This window comes from Neoarius graeffei, chromosome 1, assembly GCF_027579695.1.
Source record: "Neoarius graeffei isolate fNeoGra1 chromosome 1, fNeoGra1.pri, whole genome shotgun sequence".
Lineage (NCBI taxonomy): Eukaryota > Metazoa > Chordata > Actinopteri > Siluriformes > Ariidae > Neoarius > Neoarius graeffei.
The window spans coordinates 35421440-35448758 of NC_083569.1; the positions used below are offsets into that span (position 1 = coordinate 35421440).

At 39.8% G+C, this 27319-nt stretch overlaps 1 protein-coding gene across 1 annotated transcript in view; it reads right to left on the minus strand.

Annotated features, from left to right (window-relative positions):
* The window catches only part of astn1 (astrotactin 1), a 1125762-nt gene that overhangs the window by 763801 nt on the left and 334642 nt on the right, over positions 1–27319 (minus strand). Inside the window, exon 4 of the mRNA XM_060931185.1 lies at positions 11594–11743. Coding sequence (XP_060787168.1) covers positions 11594–11743 — 150 coding nt within the window. The remainder of the gene's footprint in view (positions 1–11593; positions 11744–27319) is intronic.

A 27319-nucleotide genomic window follows, 5' to 3' on the forward strand; every position in this document is an offset into this window, starting at 1 on the left:
CGGCTCCACATCATAGTGATATAGAGAGTGAGGAGCACCCTGGCCCTGCCCATTCAGGGATTCCTTAGAGGATTTTCCTCTTGAGCAGGCATTGGATGAGACTCTGCATCACACTTTTGACGAAGTGAAAGTAGTCATTGGTCAAACCCTCCAGCCCAACGTTGCGCTTGCCTGCCCATACTTTTCAGTAATTAAGGATAGGTTGTATTGACTAATGCCTGACACTCAGACCAGCAAGAAGGTGACACAATTGTTGGTCTCAAAGAGCCGCAATACGGGAACTCGTATTCCATGCAGCTCATTATAACCCTATGGCAGGACACCTGGTGCAGGACAAAACACTGACCTGTCTCATAGCCCATTTCTATTGGCCAGGGATTCACGCTGATGTCACAGGTGGTGTGCCACATGTTGCAAATGTCAGCTGGTGAACCCAGTGGCCACCCCAAAAGCACCATTGTGCCCTCTTCCTCTGATTGAAACCCCCTTCTAAAGAATTGGAATGGATCTCATCAGGCCATAAAATCGGTCTGCATGAGGGCATCACTTTATCTTAGTCCTTGTAGACTAAGCAATGAGATACCTGGAAGCAGTACCGCTGCATAACATTTCTGCGCATAGTGTCACAGTGGCACTATTTAAAATTATCTCCCAAGTCAAGATTCCGAAAGAAATCGTGATTGATTAGGGCACTACGTTTATGTCACGCACACTTCACAAACTCTGCAAGTTCCTGGGGGTTAAATCAGTCTGAACAAGTGTTTATCACCCACAGACCGACAGCTTGGTTAAGCAATTTAACTGAACCTTTAACCCTCTGGGGTCTGAGGGTATTTTCTGGCACTTTAATGATTTTGGCATGCTCTGATTTGGTTGTCAATTTCACTAAATCTAAGCAGTATTTTCAAGGTCATATGACTTTTTTTTTTTTTATTCAGCACAAGTTCAGCTACAATGATATCTGTCATATGTATGTCATGACTGTACTTTAAAAAATAACATAAATGAAGATGTTGTAAAAAGCAGTTTTAGAATTGTGTTGGAATGTGTGAAAAAACATGACTTTACCCATTGTGACGAACCATTTTGGTCACTTGAGGTGATTCTGTTCAGTTTTAGGAATGTATCAAGCACAAAAACTTAAATCTGCTCCATTGATTTGGACAATTAACTGGCCATCAAAAATATATGTCCTGTTGTTTTGGGATAAAGGGTTGGCAGTGAGAGGGGGTATTCAATTAGAAGTGTAAAAAAAAATCCATTCCATTCAATGAGGAGTGAAAACCCCTCCCACTGCCAACTCTTAATCCCATCAGGTCAAGTCACAATGGGTAAGGCAATGTTTTTTCACCACATTCCAACACAGTTCTAAAACTGCTTTTTACAACAGTTTCATTTATCTGGTATTTGACTTTATTTTGGTATTTGACTCCATTCAGTGTGTCTTAAAATTAACTCGTACTATTTTACTCAGTTCAGAGCCACAACCAACTCTGTTACACAGTTACTCTGTAATTTTGCTCCCACTCTAACTCCAAATTTTACTCTCTAAGCTTAAAGTAGAGCAAAATTAACTATTTTCGAGGAAAATACTTTTAACTCTGGAAAAATTGCTCAGTCATTTTTCCTGTGTATGCACTACAGCACACACATATTAACTGATATGCTCATAATGAATAGAAGAAATATTTACACTTACTCGAGTTGATTTTTGGCTGGATCGAGTCATAGTTTTAAAAAAAAGGCACCAATCATCATCAGTTCTCAAGATTGATTGAAATGCTGTCCTGAATCATGAATTGATTCACTGTCCTGGATCATCCAAAGCGCATACAATCCGCATGCCATCTCGTAACAAGTTTCACCTCCAAATAACCTAAACTTTGTCTGACAGATTTTATCCTGTTTAAAGTGGGCGTTCCCACGGCAAAAGAGAAACCGATTGAAAGCAAAAGAGTGAAAGTGATTCTGAATCCATTACCATACGAATTGTCTTTTATGAATGTGTAAGTGGGCGCTCAGAGCGCTGACTCTGGTGTGACTGACTAAGGTGACAAGTTTTATGTTCCATCTAATTTAGGTAATTTAAAAACTATAATATTATTTGGCAGTGGGCACACAGGAAAGTGTAAAGTTTCTGTCAATATGTTTATCATGCTTGTATGATGAAAAACTCAAAGATATTTATCTAAATACATGACCTACTCATTTTAAACGTGTCAAGCTTCACCAGTGAAGCTCTCGACCCCAGAGGATTAAAAACCTAATTCGTAAGTTTGTAAGCAAAGACACACATAATTGGGATAAATGGCTCAAGCCTCCATTATTTGCAATACAAGAGGTTCCACAAGCCTCCACTGGGTTTTTGCCGTCTGAATTATTATACGGGCATAAGCCAGCATCCTAGACAGCATGCGAAAAATTGGCAGGAGGGACATCCTACTAGTAAAAACGAAATTCAATATGTCCTTGTCCTGCACACAAAACTCCATACACTCAATCACCTAACGCAGGAGAATTTGCGGTAGGCGCAGAAATGTCAGTCCTGGCTGTACAACCGGGGCGTGCACATTTGGGAGATTACACCAGGAGATAAAGTTCTCATTTTATTGCCCATATTGAGCTCTAAATTTTTGGAAAGTGGCAAGGGCCCTTTGAGGTCACACAGTAAGTTGGGTATGTGGAATATGAGGTAAAGCAAACTGATAGGGGCAGGGCACTACAGATATACCACCTCAAATCTGCTTAAACTCTAGAACAAGGGGGTCCCCATGGCATTGGCGACAGTAATTCAGGAGTGGGAGGAGCCGGTGCCAGAGGTAAAAATGAATGCAGCCACTCAACCCACCCCGGTCCCCTGAAGAGAACACCTCTCGCCATCCCAACTCACAGAAGTTGCTAAGTTGCAAGAAGAGTTTTTGACAAGTTCTCACCCATCTCTGGTTGCACTCACCTCATAGAACACCAGACTGAGACATCCCCAGGGGTGGTGGTGTGTAGCTGCCCATACTGCTTACCCAAACACAAGAAAACTGTAGTTTGGGATGAACTCAAGGCCATTGCTTGAAATGGGAATAAGGCCTTTCTTTTTCATGCCCTCTTATTTTTAAATTGATAAGCATGGGTTGTGATGCTGAGTGCTTACATTGACTGCACATGACAGACTAGATTATATTTAATTAAATAGGCTAAATATCTTTTGTAGTATTGGGTTCCTACATCTCAATGTACTCCTCTGTTTTTCCAGCTGTACATAATCTCAGTGGTATATTGGTCGAATTTCTTGAGCTATGCAACATTGGGAAGCTTTTTTTAATGGCCTTTCATGAAAACACAATAAATCAATTTTGGAAAATGGACCCATGTGACTGGTTTTTAATGAAGGGTCACACACACATACAGCAAAGTCAACATCTTAGCTAATGCCAGCAAATGCTACCAGTTGAACAGACAGTAGCAGTTGATTCTTAAAAGTTTCTTCCTAAAAACAGATGATTCTTATCAGCGAAATTTAGTTCAATTTTGCATTCTGAATGTACAGGTGAATTACAAAGTTATCTATCTATCTATCTATCTATCTATCTATCTATCTATCTATCTATCTATCTATCTATCTATCTATCTATCTATCTATCCAAAGACATATGAACCTGGTCCAGCTGCAAAGAAACAATAATGCCATACATTTGAGAATATGCATCGCAAGGTAACATTTGTGTGCTTTTTAAAATACATTTTCATTTAGTTAAAACAAAGATAAATAAAATGTTATTGACAGCAGGAAACTTTTCTGAACAGCAAGCTGTCACTGCATTTCTGTTTTCGTGATGTGTTTAAATGATCAAAATCTTTAAGTACATTGTTCTGCTTTTATTTCTGGGGATACACATGGCAGCTTTTGTCGTTTAGATGTCTGCAAAAGAGTATGTAAATCTGAGTCCAGGAGAATCTCTTCAGAATTTCATATCGATGAAAAATTCAACATTTCACCTTGGAATTTCTATTGCCACACAATTTTTAACTGCGTCTTATCTCCGTGGGTAAACACATGGAGAAGAAATACCTGAAGGAAATAACTACATGGTTCCTCAAGGCACTAAGACAGCGCTCCAGAGGCTATTTACCCTGGACACAAATGGAAAAATGCTTCTGTTATGCATGGCATAAAACAAAGGCATGGCACAGCATTGGCATAAAAATTGCTCTGTCTCTCCTTGAGCAAATGGTTTATTTGTTCCATATTTCTTGCTATAACACAACCATGCATTTTAAAATGAAATATGACATCTGTATCAGGTAGAAAGCAAGGATTGATATTTTAATATAGAGGTCTAATATTCTACTACTGTATTTCCATTCGAGACTTGGGGAAAGTGTGATGCATCAAGGCACATATAATGGCAAATAATCCTTTTTTTCCCCACTCCAGATGTATTATTATGTCACAAGAAACACTAAAATGTTGTGAGCAAAAAACTCTAATACATGAAAATAAAGACTTCTCTCATTGGTTGTCCTCAATGAAAATAGAAGTCTATCAACTACGATTTGAGACGATACTAGTAGAAAGATTTTACATGGCATATTCACCATATACAAGAAGTCTTTTGACCAAGACAACTGAGCAACAAAATCAAGCCAGGGGGATTATATTTTCCCTCGGTTTAACTTCTAGATAAGCAACCGTTCCTGCTTCCTGTTTTCTCTCATTGTTTGCACTTTGACAGTTCTCTTATTTTGTTAGTCTTTTATCATATTCATCAGTACATTAACCTCTGTGTTTCTGTGTGTCCTTTGCAAGTGTTGCTAATGATAATCTACAATTCTCATATCTATCTATCTATCTATCTATCTATCTATCTATCTATCTATCTATCTATCTATCTATCTATCTATCTAGTTACTCTACTTCTAGTTTCTTAGTTCTACATGTTGTATCTTCCAGGGTTGACCTTTGCCCATGTTTTAGATTGAGAACTTATTGTATTGGAATTTCTTTTGATTACTCTTTCTGTCTATATTTTAACCTCTCCTCAGAATCAACCATGTCAGGGATGAGCATTAATAACAATACTCAGTGCATGCCCTACAATCTGTTTCACATTTGGTACAATATCCATCTTTTATCCCAACTACCAATAAATGCTAGACAGAAAGCAGTAATCTTTTGACAAACTAGGCTTAATGAGGAATGTGTCATTATACGGCATCAACACTTGTATTATAGTCTATGTAAACACTTATGCTTTAAAGCAAACAAGCTTCTTAGACTGAATTTAAAGCAAAACTATTGACGATAAAACAGGCTTTAGGATTAAGACAAAAACTACAACAGAATATAACTGTCCCTGAGAAATAAACCTGTATAACTGAGGCTATACAAAGAGGATGCAAAATACAGGGAAACACATAGTGCAAGAAACTGTTTCCTGATAACAACCGCAAATACTGCAATATGTCTCTCTATTGCTGAAAAGAAGAAACAAATGAAAAACATTAAAGGAATTAGCTTGAACTCTTGAAGCAGGTGAGTGTGTTCCAGCCTACACAATTAAGCAGAGGCCAAAAGGTGCAATGCTTCATGGAGAGGAATAAAAGATGAGCTTGTTTAAATATTCAAAACCCAGTTTCAGTGCAGCCTCAGCATGCTGATCTGCTGGTTCAGATGCAGAAAGCAAATCATTAAAAGAACTCTAGAATCTGAATGTCATGATCTAAAGGATGATGATCTAAAGCTTAATGAGCTACAGAAGATGTAGCAGGGCCACTCAGAAAACAGAGCTTATCCATCCATCCATCCATCCATCCATCCATCCATCCATCCAGTGTCTATACTGATTATTCTACCGAGGGTCGTGGGTGAACTCAAGCCAATCGCAGCTGTCTTTGGGCAAGAGGCGGGGTACACTCTGGATAGGTCACCAGTCTATCAGAGGGCTAACACAGAGAGACAAACAGCTATTCACAGGGCTTATTCAGAGCCAAGTTAATTGTGCATAGTGAAAAGATAATACTGGTATTCAAGTATTAACAGTATTTGATAATACCATTATTCAAATCACAGACCTGCAGACTTTTGAGAAGGTTTGAGCACACGGGGCAGAGTTTGTCAAAACCAGAATTGTGTCTTAGCAATTCTGATTTTTGACTTAAACACATATTTCTTGTGTGATATCGGCTTGAGTGAGGAGCAGTATTAAGTGCAGCACCACAGTGTTGACAGTTGGATATAACCACACTATGTCACACTGAAATGTATGTTTTGGGCTGTAACTACAGAAAAGGAATACCATTCATAAAGAACTACCGTCATACATATCATTCCTGTAAAGTTCACAAAAAGATCAGAAGGGACATCCTCTTACTTGTAGACATATCAGAAGCAACATATGATTTTATGCATAAAACTGATGAATGCACTTAAAATGAGCTGTATGTACAGTGGTGCTTGAAAGTTTGTGAACCTTTTAGAATTTTCTATATTTCTGCATAAATATGACCGAAAACATCATCAGATTTTCACACAAGTCCTAAAAGTAGATAAAGAGAACCCAGTTAAACAAATGAGACAAAAATATTATACTTGGTCATTTATTTATTGAGGAAAATGATCCAATATTACATATCTGTGAGTGGCAAAAGTATGTGAACCTTTGCTTTCAGTATCTGATGTGACCCCCTTGTGCAGCAATAACTGCAACCAAATGGTTCCAGTAACTGCTGATCAGTCCTGCTTGGAGGAATTTTAGCCCATTCCTCCGTACAGAACAGCTTCAACTCTGGGATGTTGGTGGGTTTCCTCACATGAACTGCTCGCTTCAGGTCCTTCCACAGCATTTCGATTGGATTAAGGTCAGGACTTTGACTTGGCCATTCCAAGACATTAACTTTATTCTTCTTTAACCATTCTTTGGTAGAACAACTTGTGTGCTTAGGGTCGTTGTCTTGCTGCATGACCCACCTTCTCTTGTGATTCAGTTCATGGACAGATGTCCTGACATTTTCCTTTAGAATTTGCTGGTATAATTAAGAATTCATTGTTCCATCAATGATGGCAAGCTGTCCTGGCGCAGATGCAGCAAAACAGGCCCAAACCATGATACTACCACCACCATGTTTCACAAATGGGATAAGGTTCTTATGCTGGAATGCAGTGTTTTGCTTTCTCCAAACATAATGCTTCTCATTTAAACCAAAAAGTTCTATTTTGGTCTCATCCGTCCACAAAACATTTTTCCAATAGCCTTCTGGCTTGTCCACGTGATCTTTAGCAAACTGCAGACGAGCAGCAATGTTCTTTTTGGAGAGCAGTGGCTTTCTCCTTGCAACCCTGCCATGCACACCATTGTTGTTCAGTGTTCTCCTGATGGTGGACTCATGAACATTAACATTAGCCAATGTGAGAGAGGCCTTCAGTTGCTTAGAAGTTACCCTGGGGTCCTTTGTGACCTCGCCGACTATTACACGCCTTGCTCTTGAAGTGGTCTTTGTTGGTCTACCACTCCTGGGGAGGGTAACAATGGTCTTGACTTTCCTCCATTTGTACACAATCTGTCTGACTGTGGATTGGTAGAGTCCAAACTCTTTAGAGATGGTTTTGTAACCTTTTCCAGCTTGATGAGCATCAACAATGCTTTTTCTGAGGTCCTCAGAAATCTCCTTTGTTCGTGCAATGATTCACTTCCACAAACGTGTGTTGTGAAGATCAGACTTTGATAGATCCCTGTTCTTTAAATAAAACAGGGTGCCCACTCACACCTGATTGTCATCCCATTGATTGAAAACACCTGACTCTAATTTCATCTTCAAATTAACTGCTAATCCTAGAAGTTCACATACTTTTGCCACTCACAGATATGTAATATTGGATCATTTTCCTCAATAAATAAATGACCAAGTATAATATTTTTGTCTCATTTGTTTAACTGGGTTCTCTTTATCTACTTTTAGGACTTGTGTGAAAATCTGATGATGTTTTCGGTCATATTTATGCAGAAATATAGAAAATTCTAAAGGGTTCACAAACTTTCAAGCACCACTGTATAGCAGATGTCTGATTGGTCAAATTCTCTGAGGCATTTTTTTTTTTTTTACAGAAGAAATGTTACTCTTACTATATTTGTAGTTCTTCATGCAAAAATAGCAGGGTGTGCTGGATCAAGTGCTATTTTATAAGCAAATAATGAGGCTGAAATCATTTTTGTTGAAATTATAGAAATCAAGGCAATTTTGCATTGATTAATGTAATCCTTTCAACTTGGAATATTCATGCAGAAATACTAGACTTGTATTAGGTGTTCATATCAATGCTTGCCATCTTTTCTTTATAGATGGCATGTACACTCACTGTCCACTTTATTAAGAACACCTGCACACCTGCTCACTTATGTAATTATGTAATCAGCTATTCATGTGAAAGCAGCACAACACATAAAACAATACATAAACTCATGCAGATACAGGTCAAGAGCTTCAGTTAAGTTTCACATCAAATATCAAAATGGGGGGAAATGTGATCCCTGTTACTTTAACCTTGGCATGGTTGCTGCTGCCAGATTGTTGCTCTGAGGAATTGCACAGAGAACAGTCTCTAGAGTATACAGAATGGTGCAAAAAAAAAAAAAAATCATGTGTGTGGAGGGTTTGTAGGCTGAAATCGTGTTTATGAGACAGCTCAGAGGACAATAATCATACTGATTTGAGCTGACAGGAAGTCTATAGTAATTCAAACACTCACTCTTTACATCTGTGATTAGCAGAAAAGCACCTCAGAACAGAAAAAAACATTGAACCTTGAGGTGGATGGGCTACACCAGCAGAAGACCACATCAGGTTCCACTCCTGTTAGCCAAGAACAAGAATCTGAGGCTATCATGGGCACAGACTCATTGAAACTAGACAGTTGAAGATGAGAAAAAAAATCACCTGGTCTTTTTCAGTATTCAACTTTTGTAGTCCATCCAACTCAAGGTTTGATGTTTTGTGCATACTGAGATGCTTTTCTGCTCCCCTCAATTATATAAGTTGCTATATCCTTCCTAAGAGCACAAATCGATCTTGCCAGTTTCCTCTGACCTTTGTTATCAACAAAGTGTTGCTTGTCACTCACTCAATTTTTTGTTGTTGTTGTTGTTGTTTTCACACCATTTTTAGTTAACTCTAGGGACAGTTGTGTGAAAATCCCAGCAGATCAATAGTTTACAAAATGCACACAACCAGCCCATCTCGTACCAATATCCATACCATCATTGAAGTCACAATGATCACTTTTTTTTCTTCATTCTGATGTTTGATATGAACATTACCTGAAGCTTGACCTATGTCTGCATGATTTTCTGCATTGTGCTCCTGCCGCATGACTGACTGATTGTATAACTGCATGAAGGTGCATGTGTACAGGTTTTCCTAATAAAGTGGACAGCGAGTGTATATATAGTTAATATGATACACCGATTAGCCATAACATTAAAACCACTGACAGGTGAAGTGAATAACATTGATTATTTCATTACAATGGTACCTGTCATGGGGTGGGATATATTAGGCAGTAAGAGAACAGTCAGTTCTTAAAGTTGATGTGTGCAAGAAGGAAAAATGGGCACAAAGATCTGAGTGACTTTGATAAGGGCCAAATTGTGATGGCTGGATGACTGGGTCAGAGTATTTCCACATCAGAAGGTCTTGTGGAGTGTTCACGGTATGAAGTGGTTAATACCTACCATAAATGGTCCAAGAAAGGACACCCAGTGAATCAGAGACAAGGTAATGAGCACCCAAGGCTCACTGATGCATGTAGGAAGTGAAGGCTAGCCCATCTGGTCTGAGCCTACAGAAGAGCGACTGTAGCACAAATTGAAAAGGTTAATACTGGCTATGAGAGAAAGGTGCCAGAACATACAGTGCATTGAAGCTGCGGACCAGTCAGAGTGCCCATTCTGACCCCTATCCACTGCTGAAAGTGCCTACAATGGTCACGTGAGCATCAGAACTGGACCATGGAGCAATGGAAGAAGGTGGCCTGGTCTGATGAATCACATTTTCTTTTCCATCATATGGATGGCCAGGTGCGTGTGCATCACTTACCTGGGGAAGAGATGGCACCAGGATGCACTATAGGAAGAAGGCAAGCTGGCAGAGGCAGTGTGATGCTCTGGGCAATGTTCTGATGGGAAACCTTGGGTCCTGGCATTCATGTGGATGTTACTTTTTATATGTAGTCTAGTAGGACTCAGTAAAATATAAGCAACCTGAAACACACCACATACTGAGTATTCTACCATAACCATTAGTTCATTAGAGACAAGGCGCAGACAGAGCACTGCACTGTAAAACACCCACTTGTGATATCAAAGGTCATTCCATTAAGTTCCTCTTGTTTCTATAAAAATGTACATCCATAAATTATGAAGCCTGGAGGGAGCAGGTTAGCTGCACTGGCCTGAAGAAGTCAGGAAACACACAGAAATACTTTTATGCCAAGGACTGCTTGTCTCTGAAAGCAGCCAGCTGAGCAAAGAAAAAGAGGGAGAGAAAAAGAAAAAAGAATGTATCAAATATAATTTGAGTAGATGAGAAATTGTACACCCGGGCCTCATCAGACAATTGGTAGAGTCACATTTTTTGTTCTGCTCCAGCCGGACCTCTGTAATCAAGCACTGCAGCAAGGTGATTACACCACTGGAATTCTAAGAGAATAAAGACAGACAAATCCGGTGTCTTTGGGGGATATTTTGAATGTTGCAGGTCTACATGGATAAAATGTTGTGATATTTCTGAGCTGAGGTCTTAAACAGGTGCACATCATTCAATATAAAACTGGTGCAACTTGGCTGTAATTGTAAATACAGTGATGTTAACTCACACACACACACACACACACACACACACACACACACACACACATCCATGCACATGTGAAAGGAAAAAAAAAGAGAGAGAAAGCAATATATGTCTGCAATGTATGCAACTAAATTTGACATGGAATTTACGTTAGATAATTAGGGATGGGAATAAAATTAATTTTATTTTGAGAGACACAAGATAACAAACAAGACATAAATCAAAATGAAATCCAAAAGCTTGCGAGGAGGATTGTTACTATGAATAGGAGGGAAAGCATTTGGATAAGCATCACACTTTCAAGGGCTTTGTCCCAAACACTAGGAGTCATGTCTAGTTATTAAAATCAACCTCTGAGATTTTAAGAAATATCCCAAATACTTGAAATATGTTTGAATAAGGCTTGTTATTTTGGGGCATTCATATGTAGCTTAGGTAGCTGTGTGTGTGTTATCCATCATGTCACTTGTTTAGCATTCTGACAACCCATATCAGGTTTGTTGATTTATGAGACACTAAATGATTGATGAGCAAGCTACTCGTACTCTTTCTTTATTATGAACATAGTCTATGTTTTTGCAGCATTTTCTATGAATTGTTCCAAATAAATGTATCTTTTCTGAATGTTCATTAGTCGTTACAATGTTTTCCACGCACTAGCATTTGGGATAAACCCCAGAAGTGAGAACGGCAGCGATGGGTAGCAGCGGGCAGGTTTTTATGCAGGCGTCTGCAAGCGTGGCCGACCACTCACCGCGCGTGTTGCTGGACAGACGCTTGCGCTGGTTGGTGGAGGTGTTGTGTGGGAGGAGCGTGTTTTGCTGGTGATTGCTGTCAACGGTACTGGTGGCTATGATGTTATCCTTGTACTTGCTCATTAGGGACAGTTTTGTATTGTCATTCCCTGATGGCAAAGAGGTCAAAAGGTTAATGTTAGGCAGAGAGATAGAGAGCAAGGTGGAGAGCACATAACACTGGCTACTGATAATGGCAAAAGGTCAATATCAGGCAGAAAAAGAGAAAGAAAGAAAGAAACAGATAGGTGGACGGGACATAACATCCAGCTGCAGGCACTGGTGTTCCCAAGAAAAGCACTTCTAACTTCAAATGAGCTCCTCTCGCTAGTGTTTGACAGGGGCTCTCATGACTTTGCTACAATGGCATTTTTTGTTAAGTGTTCCAGGGAATTCATGTAAGAGTATCATTCTGAAGAATAATGTTGAGTCCACACTAGAAGATAATCAGGCCTACTTTAAAACTGATTTACCCACCCTGACCATTACTGGTCTTAAACATTTATTTTCCCAGATTATTCTCTATTGTGTCGTAGGGCTGTGCAATATGACAATAAATATCATGTGAAGATAGAAAAACTTCTATTATTTCATATTATGCTCTATTGTTTATTTTATTGTGTCACAAATCACACTCTTTACAGCAATATCTTTTTATAATTTGGACAGTTTATTTGGGGTGCGGACGCCGCTGTTGTTACAAATGACAGGCTGCTAGGTACTGCGAAGGCCTCTTCAGCATGGACCTGGTCAGCTGTGGATTAGAGGTCACCTTTCTCCTCCCAGCCAAATTACAGGTAAACATGTTGTTCATCAATAAATTAATTTTTTTGTAGACTTTATCTTTATTTCGAACATGTAAACAAACAATGAATAAATAAACAGAAAACAAGAAACGCAAGACAGCATTTGCAACAAGAACACGTAAAAAGCCACTAATTTACAAAATAAACCATAAATATAGGTAATAATATAATAAAAAAAATACAAACAAGGACACACTAAGCAGTTTTGAGTTTACATGTCCGAATAGGAGTGGGCTGAAGTAAAAAGTTATTTAATCCCACCTCTCTTCGTAAGTCAATATAAATTGATTATCTAGCTTCCTTATATAGGTATATGCGCACACACACACACACACACACACACATACCTGCACACATACATACAGACACTGTATATTAATTATTACTTCAACTATTCAGATATCAATTCTCTATGACTATATCATATAATTAATTATATACGTAGATCCATATGTCTACACATAAGTTTACTACTAATACTACGCTCACAATGGAGAACAAATAAAACCACAACAAATAGACGATGACTCAAAAAAGAACAAAATAAAAAAATACACAGTAAACAGCCAGTTATAATATGAGCATTAAGACCAGGATTCATGTGTGAAATACGTATTCTCATTATTAGCATTATTTTGGATCAAAACATGCTTTGTTTTTGTAACTAGCCATTTATTTTTGACACTGGATGACTAATGCTAAGGATTTTACCATACATGTCAACCTATACGGAATGTCCGTATTTTATACAGATTTGACTCAATGAACGTAGTATACGGGTGTACAGATAAAGTTATATGGATTCTTTAAAAAAACTTCAATATTTATTTAGAGCTATAATCAATTCCCACGATGATAAAAGAGCGCATAACATTTACAAACGTACTGTACACCACAGACAGCACAGACAGCCTGTCACGGAGTGAGCCGTGATGCTCGCGCACACACACCTTCACACACACACACCTCTCACGCAAGCGCACGGGCAGCAATCTGCCGGCAACGTTCAAACATCTTGGCTGACCTGTCGCTGTGAGTTGCACTTCATTTCCATTACTGTTTTCTGTATGGGCATTACTGGTTTTCAAGCATTTCATACTCCACCATTTGCCATAGTTTCTAACGAGAGCACCATTTGTTGCGAGTGCAGGGAAAGGCCTACTGGCATTCTAGTAACATTTGTTTGGCTCCACTCATATGTAAAACGCATCACACATTTCTAAGCATTTTCATCTCCCATCTGTTAAGCATTGTCTATGGTCTAGGAAACACACGTACAACCCGGTTATTTCTAACGTCAAGTTTATTTAGTTTTAGCATTTTTTTTTATAACACAAAACAGTTTTTAGTAACTCATCACGTGAACTCCACATACTTCCTGTTTGTTGCGAGAAACTGAGGGACTGTACCATTGGCTTGTTACAGAGGGCTTTCGCGGGTGTTTGGTGGAACGGACTATTTTAACGGGGGTGTTTTACTGGTGTTGGGGAAACATGTATTTTACTATGCACTGAAGGGGTTTTGGTTGATGAAAATTATTTTGGATGTTTGTATGTTTTGTGTTTGTTTCTTTAAATTGTTATTTTGTATTTAGGATGTCATTATTTAGTTGATTGATTAATTTTGCAATTTGGGCTCAACTGTGGGCGGGGCTGCAGGTATGTAAGCGCTGCAGTAGCTCTAGAGCCTCAGTTGTGGTTGGAACGTCTTGTTTGAAGGTACTGTGGTTTGGCTGACTAATAGTTTTGCTCGGGGTCTTTTTTGATTTAGTCTGGCAAACTTGAAGCCTCTTTATTTTTGTGTTTTCATATTTTGTTTGTATAGTTTTCTTTTTGGCAATTTGAACCTTTGGTTGGTGCACTGTAAATATTTGCACTATTTTAAGAAAAGTTTTGAAAATAGAAAAAATAAAAAATATATTTTTGGAGGAAGAAGTTTTCCGGCTCTCTGTCTGCTCCACCGCCGTCCATCCTTGCAACAATATCTCAAAGTTTATAAATGTTTTAAACCATCATTAAATTTGAAAACATTCATTCTCATATATATACTTTATGTGGGAAAGGGGGATTGTGAATTGGGCAAATGCCCCCTAGACCGGCCAGGCATTTCAGAGTTTTTTTAAATGTCCCATTCTCATCCCTGGGTACTGGTGCAGAGTGCTAAAAAAGCTGTCATGGAGTACAATTCAGAACATTAGTGACACTTTGTGTTTTTGTCAAACATTGGAGCTTTGTGTTCATTCTGAAGGTTTATTGTCATTAATATTGAATAAAAAGTAACTGGGATATATCATTGTTAATTATCATTCAAATTTTAGGTAAATTATTTTAATTTGCATCTTATAAGGATTTTATAAGGGAAATAAGGATTTTGAAGGTTGGTTATACAGGTTTGATTGACCAAAGGTTGACATGTATGTTTTACCACCACAATTATCAACAACTTTATCAAAATATGCACTTATACCAGGTTTATACTTTACTTAAGCCTCACTCACAACCTGCTGTAAGTGTTTTGGACACACACGGGTCGCAGGGTTTGGTAGCTCAGAGCCGTGCTGCAGGGTCGCAGGGAACCAGGGGGAAAGTTTGGGGAAGGAGTATGGGCAAAGTACTTATCAAGTACAGGTTGCACGCCTGACTTCCTCGAGGTGTGGGAAAAATTGCGCCGTTAGCCCATGGAAAGCGTATGTCTGACGCACGTGATCAGTGCGTGTTCAGTGAGTGTGGAGTGCATGTGACTTGCATTTTACCAGTTTCCTGTGCTACGAGTACGGGCCGCACTTGTGAAGCATGTGTGATGTATGTGATTAGCACGTTACAATCACTCATAACTTGCATGTAACGCAAGCCAGGAGTGGGTATAAAACCAGCATGTCTGTAGCATTCTGCATCTGTCTTTCAACTGAACATTTTGTGGGAAAATTAAAAAAATTTTCAGTTTAAAGTTGAGAAAATGGGACCCAAGAAGAAGCAAGCAAAAGTGAAGTAATCCAGCCTGAAACAACAGAGGGGGAGGAGGAGGAAGAATTTGATGATGGTAACAGCACTGGCGAGCCCTGCACAGACAGGGAGAAGTATGCTTTCAAGCCGGCAGAAAGCACAGCACCCCGCCAGAGGTATTTTCACAGGTAAATACACATGCTTTAAACATTAATTTCAGTATCTATATGCTTATGTAATTAATATTATATATGCTGATTTTCATGTATGTTTCAGCTAATGACGCCCAGAAGAGAGGACATTGCAATCCCATCATCGCTGTCAGGCCACTGTGCCATGCTCAGTGATGAGGACAAGGACATCCTAACACCCCGTCCTACCACTCAGCAGGAGTAGGAACAGGACAGTAGCTCGAAGTCGGAGCAGGACAGTAGCTTGGAGTCAGAGTCAAAGTGCGTTTCAGTGCTCAAATTGTTGGGCTATTTAGTTGGGATTTTTTACAATGTAATAAAATGCCTTATTCCCTTATACTCATGTTTTATTATTTGACGTTTGCATGGTAAATTAACATATACTCAAATAAAAACAGCAAATGAGGTGGTCTTCTTCCCTTCTACAATGCTACACACTACATGATCAGTTCTTTGGTTCCTCCTCAATATATATACCCAGAGTCTTGCCCCTCGTGTTGAGTGCGCTGTGTGCACGCCACACATAGGGCTAGAAAGTGAGATGTACTTCTGTCTTGCAGGCCGCACAAACAGCAAGTGTGGAATACTTGTGTAGTACTTCTGAGGCACATCACTCGTACAATGACCGTGCGTCACTCATGCATCTTACTATCATCGCAAAAAGCCCCTACTAGCTGTGCTGCTGACTTGGTTCAGGTGTACAAAAGGAATACAGGTCTCGTACATAGTGTACGAGTTCTTGATTTGTCACAAGACCCGTAGAATTTGCATGTGCAGGACCAAAAGTCTCCACGGGCAGTCTGAGACCTTCTACAGTGCTGAACACATGCAAGTGTCATGCAAGTCTCAAGCACAGTTTTGCCAATTTTTTTTTACTGTAGACCGCCCGTAGCACCACGTACGGCGGGTTGTGAGTGAGGCTTTAATTGTAATTATAATTATTTAACTGTTTTCTGATGATTTTGATCATCTGAAAATGCTACGTTCCTGATTAAAAAAAGTTAATTTATTCTTTTTTAAATTTACATGAAAATGTGCTATATGTATATTGTGATATTTATCGTAAAACACAGTCTATTTACTATTTTCTGTTTGATATCTCAAGTGCATTAAGAAGGCAAGAAATTGCACAAAGTAACCTTTGACGAGGCACACCTGTTCATTGAAAAGCATTCCAGGTGACTCTCTCATGAAGCTGGTTAAGATTGTGTAAAGTGTCATCAAGGTAAACACTGGATACTTTGAAAAATCTACTTTGATGTCTTCATTATTGTTCTTCAATGTTGAAAATTGTCAAAATACAGAAAAACCTCATATTGCATAGCCCCATGGTATAAAATCCAATATTAACCTAGTGAATCTGTCAGTTGGTGCTGCCTGGATTTAAAATGGTAAATATTAAACATTCAATAGTTATAACTCAAGATTTTGTAGTGTGAAAGATATTGTGGAAATGTAGTTGTAGCATGTCCACATACAATATTGATGTCACGCTTATAAGAAACTGTGAAATCACAGATTCCATGAGTAAGTATAAGTGGTTGGGACAGTATGGCATTTTATTCTCTGACAATTTCACCAGGATTGTATAAATCATGTAGTGTGGCCCAGGCTGAAGTCAGATAGAATACACTGATCAATACTGGGATGACATGTATTATGTATTATGCCTTATATATTATAGCTTTGTACAACCCCAATTCCCAAAAAGTTGGGACACTGTGTAAAACATAAATAAAAACAGAATGTGAAGATTTGCAAACCGTGGAAACCCTATATTTTATCGAAAATAGTACAAAGACAGCATATCAAATTTTTTAAACTGAGAAATTTTATTATTTTTTGAAAAATATGTGCTCATTTTGAATTTGATATCAGCAGCACATTTCAGAAAAGTTGGGACAGGGACAAAAGAAGACTGAAAAAGTTGTGTAATGCGAACAAAACTAATTTGGTTAATTGGCAACAAGTCAGTAACATGATTGGGTATAAAAACCAGCATCCAAGAGAGGCTGAGTCTCTCAGAAGTAAAGAGGGGGAGGGGTTCACCGCTTTGTGTGTCATGATCCGCCCCGGACTTCCACTCCAGAGATTTACTATCTCCCAGTTCAGCACAATCTGGATCCGGGACGGGACTTCCATCTTGCTGGCATTCACTTCCTGGTCTGCTCTGCTGTGTATAAATATGCCGTTCTCAGAAGGGGACTTTGCCAGAACGTCTTGTCTGTTTCTCATGTCGTCTCTGTGCCATTTTTTGCTACCTGATTTTTTGCTCTCTGTTTTGCCTAGTCTTAGCCGCAGTTTTTTGGTACTCACGTTTTGTCTTTTTTTTTTCTTGTTTTTTTGCACTATGGTTGTTGTCTGAACTTTTTTCATGTTTTTTTCATATTAGAACTTTGTCTACCTCGTTGTTGTCTGGATTATTTTTGCTATTTTTGTTTCTTGACTTTCTTTTTTTTTGGACTTTAATTAAATAATGTTTTATTCATTGGATTTTCTGGTTTGTGTTCTGCTATTGGATCCTAACTCACCACATCTCGCCACCCTTAACACTGTGAAAGAGTGCATGGGCAAGAAGTGCAACAATTTAAGAATAACGTTCCTCAGTGTCAAATTGCAAAGAATTTGAGGATCAAATCATCTATGGTGCATAATATCACTAAAAGACTCAGAGAATCTGGAGAAATACAGTATCTGTATGCAAGAGACAAGGCTGAAAACTGACACTGAATGCCTGTGATCTTCAGACCCTCAGAGGACACTGCATTAAAAGCAGACACGTGTCTGTAGTGGAAATCACTGTATGGGCTCAGGAACACTTCAGAAAACCATCATCTGTGAAAACAGTTCATTGCTGCATCCACAAATGCAAGTTAGAACCATGTATCAACAATATCCAAAGACACCATCACCTTCTCTGAACCTGAGCTCTTTTACAATGGACTGAGGCGAAGTGGAAAATTGTCCTGAGGTCTGACGAATCAAAAGTAGAAATTCTTTTGAGAAATCATGAACACCACGTCCTCCAGGCTAAAGAGGAGAGAGACCATCTGGCTTGTTATCAGTGCACAGTTCAAAAGCCAGCATCTGTGATAGTATGAGGGTGCATTAGTGCACATGACATGGATAGCTTGTACATCTGGGAAGGCATCATTAATGCTGAATGATATAGACACATTTCAGAGCAATATGCTGCAATCCAGACAAAATCTTTTTCAGGGAAGGCCTTCCTTCCTTCAGCAAGACAATGCGAAACCGCTTTCTGCACATATTAAAACTGCATGGCTCCATAGGAAAAGAGTCTGGGTGCTAAATTGGCCTGCCTGCAGTACAGACTTGTCTCCGATTTAAAACATTTGGTACATTATGAAGTGCAAAATATGACAAAGGAGACCCCAAACTGTTAAGCAACTGAAATTGTATATCAGGCAAGAATGGGACAACATTTCTCTTTCAAAACTATAGCCACTAGTCTCCTCAATTCCCAAACATTTACAGAGGTGTTGTTAAAAGTAGAGGTGATGCAACACAGGAGTAAACATGCCCCTGTCCCAACTTTTTTGAAACGTGCTGCTAACATCAAATTCAAAATCGGCATATATTTTTCAAAAAAACAATAAAAATCCTCAGTTTCAACAGTTAATATGTTGTCTTTGTACTATATTCAATTAAATATAGGGTTTCCTTGATATGCAAATTATTGCATTCTGCTTTTATTTATGGGTGGCATGGTGGTGTAGTGGTGAGCACTGTTGCCTCACAGCAAAAAGGTCCTGGGTTCAAGCCCAGCGGCCGGTGAGGACCTTTCTGTGTGAAGTTTGCATGTTCTCCCCATGTCTGCGTGGGTTTCCTCCGGGTGCTCCGGTTTCCCCTCACAGTTCAAAGACATGCAGGTGAGGTGAATTGGTGCATCTAAACTGACCATAGGTGTGAGTGTGAATGGATGTTTGTCTCTGTGTCAGCCCTGCGATAACCTGGCGACTTGTCCAGGGTGTACCCTGCCTCTCGCCCATAGTCAGCTGGGATAGGCTCCTGTAGAACAGGATAAGCAGCTACAGATAATGGATGGATGTTTTTATTTATGGTTAACACAGTGTTCCAAATTTATTGGAATTGGGGTTGTAAATGCAACAAATTATGTTGCTGTTTTATGCTTTTGTGTGTGTAATATATATAAAACCGGCGGCATGGTGGTGTAGTGGTTAGCACTGTCGTCTCACAGCAAGAAGGTCCGGGTTCGAGCCCCGTGGCTGGCGAGGGCCTTTCTGTGCGGAGTTTGAATGTTCTCCCTGTGTTCGCGTGGGTTTCCTCCGGGTGCTCCAGTTTCCTCCACAGTCCAAAGACATGCAAGTTAGGTTAACTGGTGACTCTAAATTGACCGTAGGTGTGAATGTGAGTGTGAATGGTTGTCTGTGTCTATGTGTCAGCCCTGTGATGACCTAGCGACTTGTCCAGGGTGTACCCCGCCTTTTGCCCGTAGTCAGCTGGGATAGGCCCCAGCTTGCCTGCGACCCTATAGAACAGGATAAAGTGGCTAGAGATAACGAGATGAGATATATATACCGTATTTTCCGGACAATATGTCGCTCCGGAGATTAAGTCGCATCAGCCAAAAAATGCATCATGAAGACGAAAAAAACATATATACGTCGCACCGGACTACAAGTCGCACTTTTTTGAAGGGTTATTCTATCCATAGAATCTGTGATTCTATCTGATAAGCGGCGCGTGGTTACTGCGCGACTGCATTGTTTATTTAATAAACAAACAGCTGAGCAGTGATAACACGCCCTTTGCCCTGTAAGTAGACTAGTCTGATTATTTTAAATATCTACTGCTATCTTTAATACTATCACTATCGTTATTACTAATAGCCTATATTATTATTATAACTAATATTAGTAGCCTATTACTGATGCATTAATCAGTTTGCTTTTAGAATATTTTTACCGGTAGGGCTTATTATCGCCCCATGGCTCTTTCATCTTTGTTATTAAAGCTGTAGTCATCATCAAGGAGTGTCATTCTTCATTTTTGTCGAATTTTATTTCATCAAATCAGAGGTCAAGTAGGCTATAGGTATATCATCTCCAAAGACAGGTACGGTAGTAAAAACAACCGTCTAGTGAAAAAAAACAACAACCGCTCAGAGAAAAAAACAGGCAGAAAGTGCGCCTGCCAGTTAACGTCATATCAGATAAAAACATTAAATGTTATTCAGACCATTAACACCATAACATCAGAGACGAAGAATAAAGTACATCTTGGAAGGAGAGTTATTTTAAAAAATGCAAAACAAAATCATTTATAATAGCCCAGAGAAAAACTGGCTGAAAATGTACCGTAACATCAAGTTATTCAATAGCCTATAGGCCTAAAATCAGGGCTTAATTTGAGCCGGAACATGACGGAACAAGATCCGTAACCTCCGTCGTCGGATCCGGCAGCTATTTTCATTTCATTCGGTGTTCCAGCAGCTATTTAAATGGATCAGATCACCTCCGTGACCATCACAAAGGGAAAAAAATCAAACAATAAATTAAATAAGTAAATAAAAATGTGTTTAGTGTTCGGTTTTGATTTTGATATCTGTTGTTGATTTCTCTCCTATAACATCCACAAAATATATGCGAAAGGGGAAGAAAGAGGGGGGGACATGGGGTGTATACTTCCGCTCAATAGAACACCGGGTTTTTTGTAGCCATTAGCTTGCACTGTGGAAAAAATGGCAAAAAAAACAAGAAAGCTTACTAAAATTTTTAAAATGAATTCACCAACTTGTTTTGTAAACCCTTTATTTCTTAACTATTACTTGAATTGATTGCACTTATGTTTGCTGGCACTGCTTTTAATGAGCAGGAGAAAAACAGGGAGGGCTCGGAAAATGACCACAGGTTGGAATCAAACCCGGGTCTCTGGATTTATGGTATGGCGCCTTACCCACCTGAGCCATGAAGTCCTGCTGGCACTGCTTTTAAATAACCTACTTAAATCCTTTAAATGAGTCATTTAACTCATGTCTTGTGTGATCTGATCTCCAATGGTGAAATAAACCGGTTGTGATATGAGTACAGTCTGTTATTTTAGAAGATAAATTTAATATATAATTTAATATATAGCCTAATAAAAAATAATATTTTATAACATATCATGACATATTACTGTCTGTAACTGTTCATCACTAAAGCATAAAGATCATAATGTCTGATATTATTATTATTATTATTATTTTTTTTTTTACACACACAATAAGCGCGTGTGCGTAAAGTTATAGTAAATCACCCCCGCCTTTTTTTTTTTTGAGTCGCCGGACCCACCCACCTCCTGCGTTCCGGGACCTCCCACTTCACAAATTAAGCACTGCCTAAAATCATTACATAACTTATTTAAATAACTATAGGCCTATCATGAATAATAAAACACAGGTCAATCAAGTTTATCAAGCTGACGATTTCACTCCAAATCAGCAAATCCATTGAATTCCTCATCCTCGGTGTCGCTTCTGAACAACTCTGTCAACTCCAGCGGCAGACAAAGCGCCGTTTCCTCTTCTTCTGCGTGGCTGTCGTCAGACTCAGCATCAGCTCCTGTTATTCCGCGGTGAAAAAAAAAAACATATATACGTCGCACCGGAATATAAGTCGCATGGCAGGCCAAACCATGAAAAAAAGTGCGACTTATAGTCCAAAAAAAAAAAATATATATATATATATATAAAACCCCGATTCCAAAAAAGTTGGGACAAAGTACAAATTGTAAATAAAAACGGACTGCAATGATGTGGAAGTTTCAAAATTCCATATTTTATTCAGAATAGAACATAGATGACATATCAAATGTTTAAACTGAGAAAATGTATCATTTAAAGAGAAAAATTAGGCGATTTTAAATTTCATGACAACACATCTCAAAAAAAATTGGGATAAGGCCATGTTTACCACTGTGAGACATCCCCTTTTCTCTTTACAACAGTCTGTAAACGTCTGGGGACTGAGGAGACAAGTTGCTCAAGTTTAGGGATAGAAATGTTAACCCATTCTTGTCTAATGTAGGATTCTGGTTGCTCAACTGTCTTAGGTCTTTTTTGTCGTATCTTCCGTTTTATGATGCGCCAAATGTTTTCTATAGGTGAAAGATCTGGACTGCAGGCTGGCCAGTTCAGTACCTGGACCCTTCTTCTACGCAGCCATGATGCTGTAATTGATGCAGTATGTGGTTTGGCATTGTCATGTTGGAAAATGCAAGGTCTTCCCTGAAAGAGATGTCGTCTGGATGGGAGCATATGTTGCTCTAGAACCTGGATATACCTTTCAGCATTGATGGTGTCTTTCCAGATGTGTAAGCTGCCCATGCCACACGCACTAATGCAACCCCATACCATCAGAGATGCAGGCTTCTGAACTGAGCGCTGATAACAACTTGGGTCATCCTTCTCCTCTTTAAGGCCTCTGCATGCTCGTGTGACAAGGCTTTCGCAGATAGCTTTTCGCAGACAGTTGTAATTTATTGTTGAGCGGGGATAATAGGCATGCGCGATGTTATTCACCGGCACAATGCAAGGGGGCGCGAAGTCGCTAGGAGTAGTTGGTGGGTGTGGTTAGTGGAGTGTTTATCCTCCGGTTACTTATAATGACTAGAACTTTTTTTTTTTTATAATGACTAGAACTGGAGTCGAATAGATGTACGTACTTCCTCAATCAACCGCTCTTCATGCTGCTCCATCTTCGCTCGTGTTTTTAAAAATGCCGGTCATGAAAACAAACCAAACCAGGAAAGTAGGGAAGCGGAAGTGCGTGTACAGCGGATGTAGAGTGGACCAATCAGAGCCCTCTTGTCTGCGGCGCTGTCTGCGAGGCTTCTGCGGTGGTCACAATTTTTGGGAGGTGCGCGCAGAGCGTCTGCGAAGGTGGGGGGGCTACGCAGACACTGTCTGCGACGCTATCTGCGAGGACTGGGTTGTCAGCATAAATTGGCCTTTAGTCCGAATGACACGGTGTCCCTGATTTCCATAAAGAACTTCAAATTTTGATTCGTCTGACCACAGAACAGTTTTCCACTTTGCCACAGTCCATTTTAAATGAGCCTTGGCCCAGAGAAGATGTCTGCACCTCTGGATCATGTTTAGATATGACTTCTTCTTTGAACTATAGAGTTTTAGCTGGCAACGGCGGATGGCACGGTGAATTGTGTTCACAGATAATGTTCTCTGGAAATATTCCTGAGCCCATTTTGTGATTTCCAATACAGAAGCATGTCTGTATGTGATGCAGTGCCGTCTAAGGGCCCGAAGATCACGGGCTAGTATGGTTTTCCGGCCTTGACCTTTACGCATAGAGATTCTTCCAGATTCTCTGAATCTTTTGATGATATTATGCACTGTAGATGATGATATGTTCAAACTCTTTGCAATTTTACACTGTCGAACTCCTTTCTGATATTGCTCCACTATTTGTTGGCGCAGAATTAGGGAGATTGGTGATCCTCTTCCCATCTTTACTTCTGAGAGCCGCTGCCACTCCAAGATGCTCTTTTTTATACCCAGTCATGTTAATGACCTATTGCCAATTGACCTAATGAGTTGCAATTTGGTCCTCCAGCTGTTCCTTTTTTGTACCTTTAACTTTTCCAGCCTCTTATTGCCTCTGTCCCAACTTTTATGAGATGTGTTGCTGTCATGAAATTTCAAATGAGCCAATATTTGGCATGAAATTTCAAAATGTCTCACTTTCGACATTTGATATGTTGTCTATGTTCTATTGTGAATACAATATCAGTTTTGAGATTTGTAAATTATTCCATTCCATTTTTATTTACAATTTATACTTTGTCCCAACTTTTTGGGAATCGGGCTTGTGTGTGTGTGTGTGTGTGTGTGTGTGTATATATATATATATATATATATATATATATATATATATACACACACACACACACACACACACACACACACACACACAGCGGTGCTTGAAAGTTTGTGAACCCTTTAGAATTTTCTATATTTCTGCATAGATATGACCTAAAACAACCTCAAATTTTCACACGACTCCTAAAAGTAGATAAAGAGAACCCAGTTAAACAAATGAGACAAAAATAGTATACTTGGTCATTTATTTATTGAGGAAAATGATCCAATATTACATATCTGTGAGTGGCAAAAGTATGTGAACCTTTGCTTTCAGTATCTGGTGTGACCCCCTTGTGCAGCAATAACTGCAACTAAACGTTTCCGGTAACTGTTGATCAGTCCTGCACAACGGCTTGGAGGAATTTTAGCCCATTCCTCTGTACAGATCAGCTCTTTGGGATGTCAGTGGGTTTCCTCACATGAACTGCTCACTTCAGGTCCTTTCAGAACATTTCGATTGGATTAAGGTCAGGACTTTGATTGGCCATTCTAAAACATTAACTTTATTCTTCTTTAACCATTCTTTGGGAGAACGACTTGTGTGCTTAGGGTTGTTGTCTTGCTGCATGACCCATCTTCTCTTGAGATTCAGTTCATGGACAGATGTCCTGACATTTTCCTTTAGAATTTGCTGGTATAATTCAGAATTCATTGTTCCATCAGTGATGGCAAGCCGTCCTGGCCGAGATGCAGCAAAACAGGCCCAAACCATGATACTACCACCACCATGTTTCAAAGATGGGATAAGGTTCTTATGTTGGAATGCAGTGTTTTCCTTTTTCCAAATATAATGCTTGATGATGATCAAAGTATTCCAGGGCTAGAACAACAAAAGAGGAAATGGGTAGAGCATTTTGAGGAACTCTTGAATAGGCCTTCTCCACCAAACCTAATAAATATCCAGCCAGCCAGCTGTGATCTCCCTATTGCTTGTGACATTCCATCAAAGGAAGAAATGTATAAGGCCATCAAGCAACTGAGAAGCGGGAAGTCTGCTGGACCTGATGGTATTCTTGCAGAAGTTTTGAAAGCAGACAAAGTGACCATTGTGGACATGCTCCATCCCCTTTTCCAAAATATATGGGAGGAGGAGGATATTCCATTAGAATGGAAGGAGGGCCACCTGATCAAGCTCCCAAAGAAGGGGGACCTTAGCTCCTGCTCCAACTACAGAGGGATAACATTGCTCTCAACCCCAGCCAAAATCTTCAACAGAGTCCTCCTAAACAGGATGAAAGAAATGGTCGACCCACATCTCCGAGAACAACAAGCAGGATTCAGGAAGAACAGATCCTGCACAGACCAAATAACAACATTAAGGATTATCCTGGAGCAATCCTTGGAGTGGAACTCACCTCTGTATGAAAATTGTATTGATTACGAGAAGGCATTTGACAGTGTAGATAAACAGACTATCTGGAGACTACTGAGGCACTATGGGGTGCCAGAAAAGATAACCAACATCATCAGGGACTCGTATGAGGGAATGACCTGCAGAGTGGTTCATGGCCAACATCTCACAGAAGCCTTTCATGTAAGGACAGGAGTTAGACTGGGTAATGAAGACATCAACTGCCCAAAAGAGGAATGGCATCCAATGGACACCTTGGTCGCAACTGGAGGACCTTGACTTTGCTGACGACCTGGTACTTCTTTCTCACACCCATCAACAAATGCAGGAGAAAACCACAACCATAGCAACTTACTCAGCATGTCTTGGCCTCATTATACACAAAGGGAAGAGCAAGATCCTTAAAGTAAACAATAACAACACAACCCAATCAGGATAGAGGGAGAAGTAATAGAGGAAGTGGAGAGTTTCACCTATCTTGGAAGCGTAGTGGACAAAATGGGTGGGACCGATGCTGATGTAAAGGTACAGATTGGAAAGGCAAGGGCAGCTTTCCACCAGCTGAGGAATGTCTGGGGATCGTTGGAATTGCCATGCAACATCAAAATCAGGATGTTTAACTCCATGGTAAAGCCTATACTTCTGTATGGCGCAGAGACCTGGAGGACAACAGCCAACACCATGAATAAAATCCAGGCCTTCATCAATACCTGCCTCAGGTGGATCCTAAGAGTATACTGGCCAAATACCATCAATAACCTGGAGCTGTGGTGCCAAACAGGACAACAGCCTGTAGAAGAAGAGATCCTCCAAAGAAGATGGAAGTGGGTTGGCCATACCCTTCACAAACCTGCATCAAACACCGCAAGACAGGCCCTCTTCTGGAACCCACAAGGGAAAAGGAAGAGGAGCAGGCCAAGAAACAGCTGGCGCCGTGAACTAGATGCAGATGTGAAGAGGTCTGGTTATACATGGGGATAACTGGAAAAGATCGCCCAGGATCGTGATGACTGGAGAGCACTTGTTCGTGGCCTATGCCCAAAATTGGGCGGTAGGCGTAAGTAAGTAGTAAGTAAATATAACGCTTCTCATTTAAACCAAAAAGTTCTATTTTGGTCTCATCCGTCCACAAAACATTTTTCCAATCGCCTTCTGGCTTGTCCATGTGATCTTTAGCAAACTGCAGACAAGCAGCAATGTGGAGAGCAGTGGCTTTCTCCTTGCAACCCTGCCATGCACACCATTATTGTTCAGTGTTCTCCTGATGGTGGACTCATGAACATTAACATTAGCCCATGTGAGAGAGACCTTCAGTTGGTTAGAAGTTACCCTGGGGTCCTTTGTGACCTCGCCGACTATTACACGCCTTGCTCTTGGAGTGATCTTTGTTGGTCAACCACTCCTGGGGAGGGTAACAATGGTCTTGATTTTCCTCCATTTGTATACAATCTGTCTGACTGTGGATTGGTGGAGTCCAAACTCTTTAGAGAT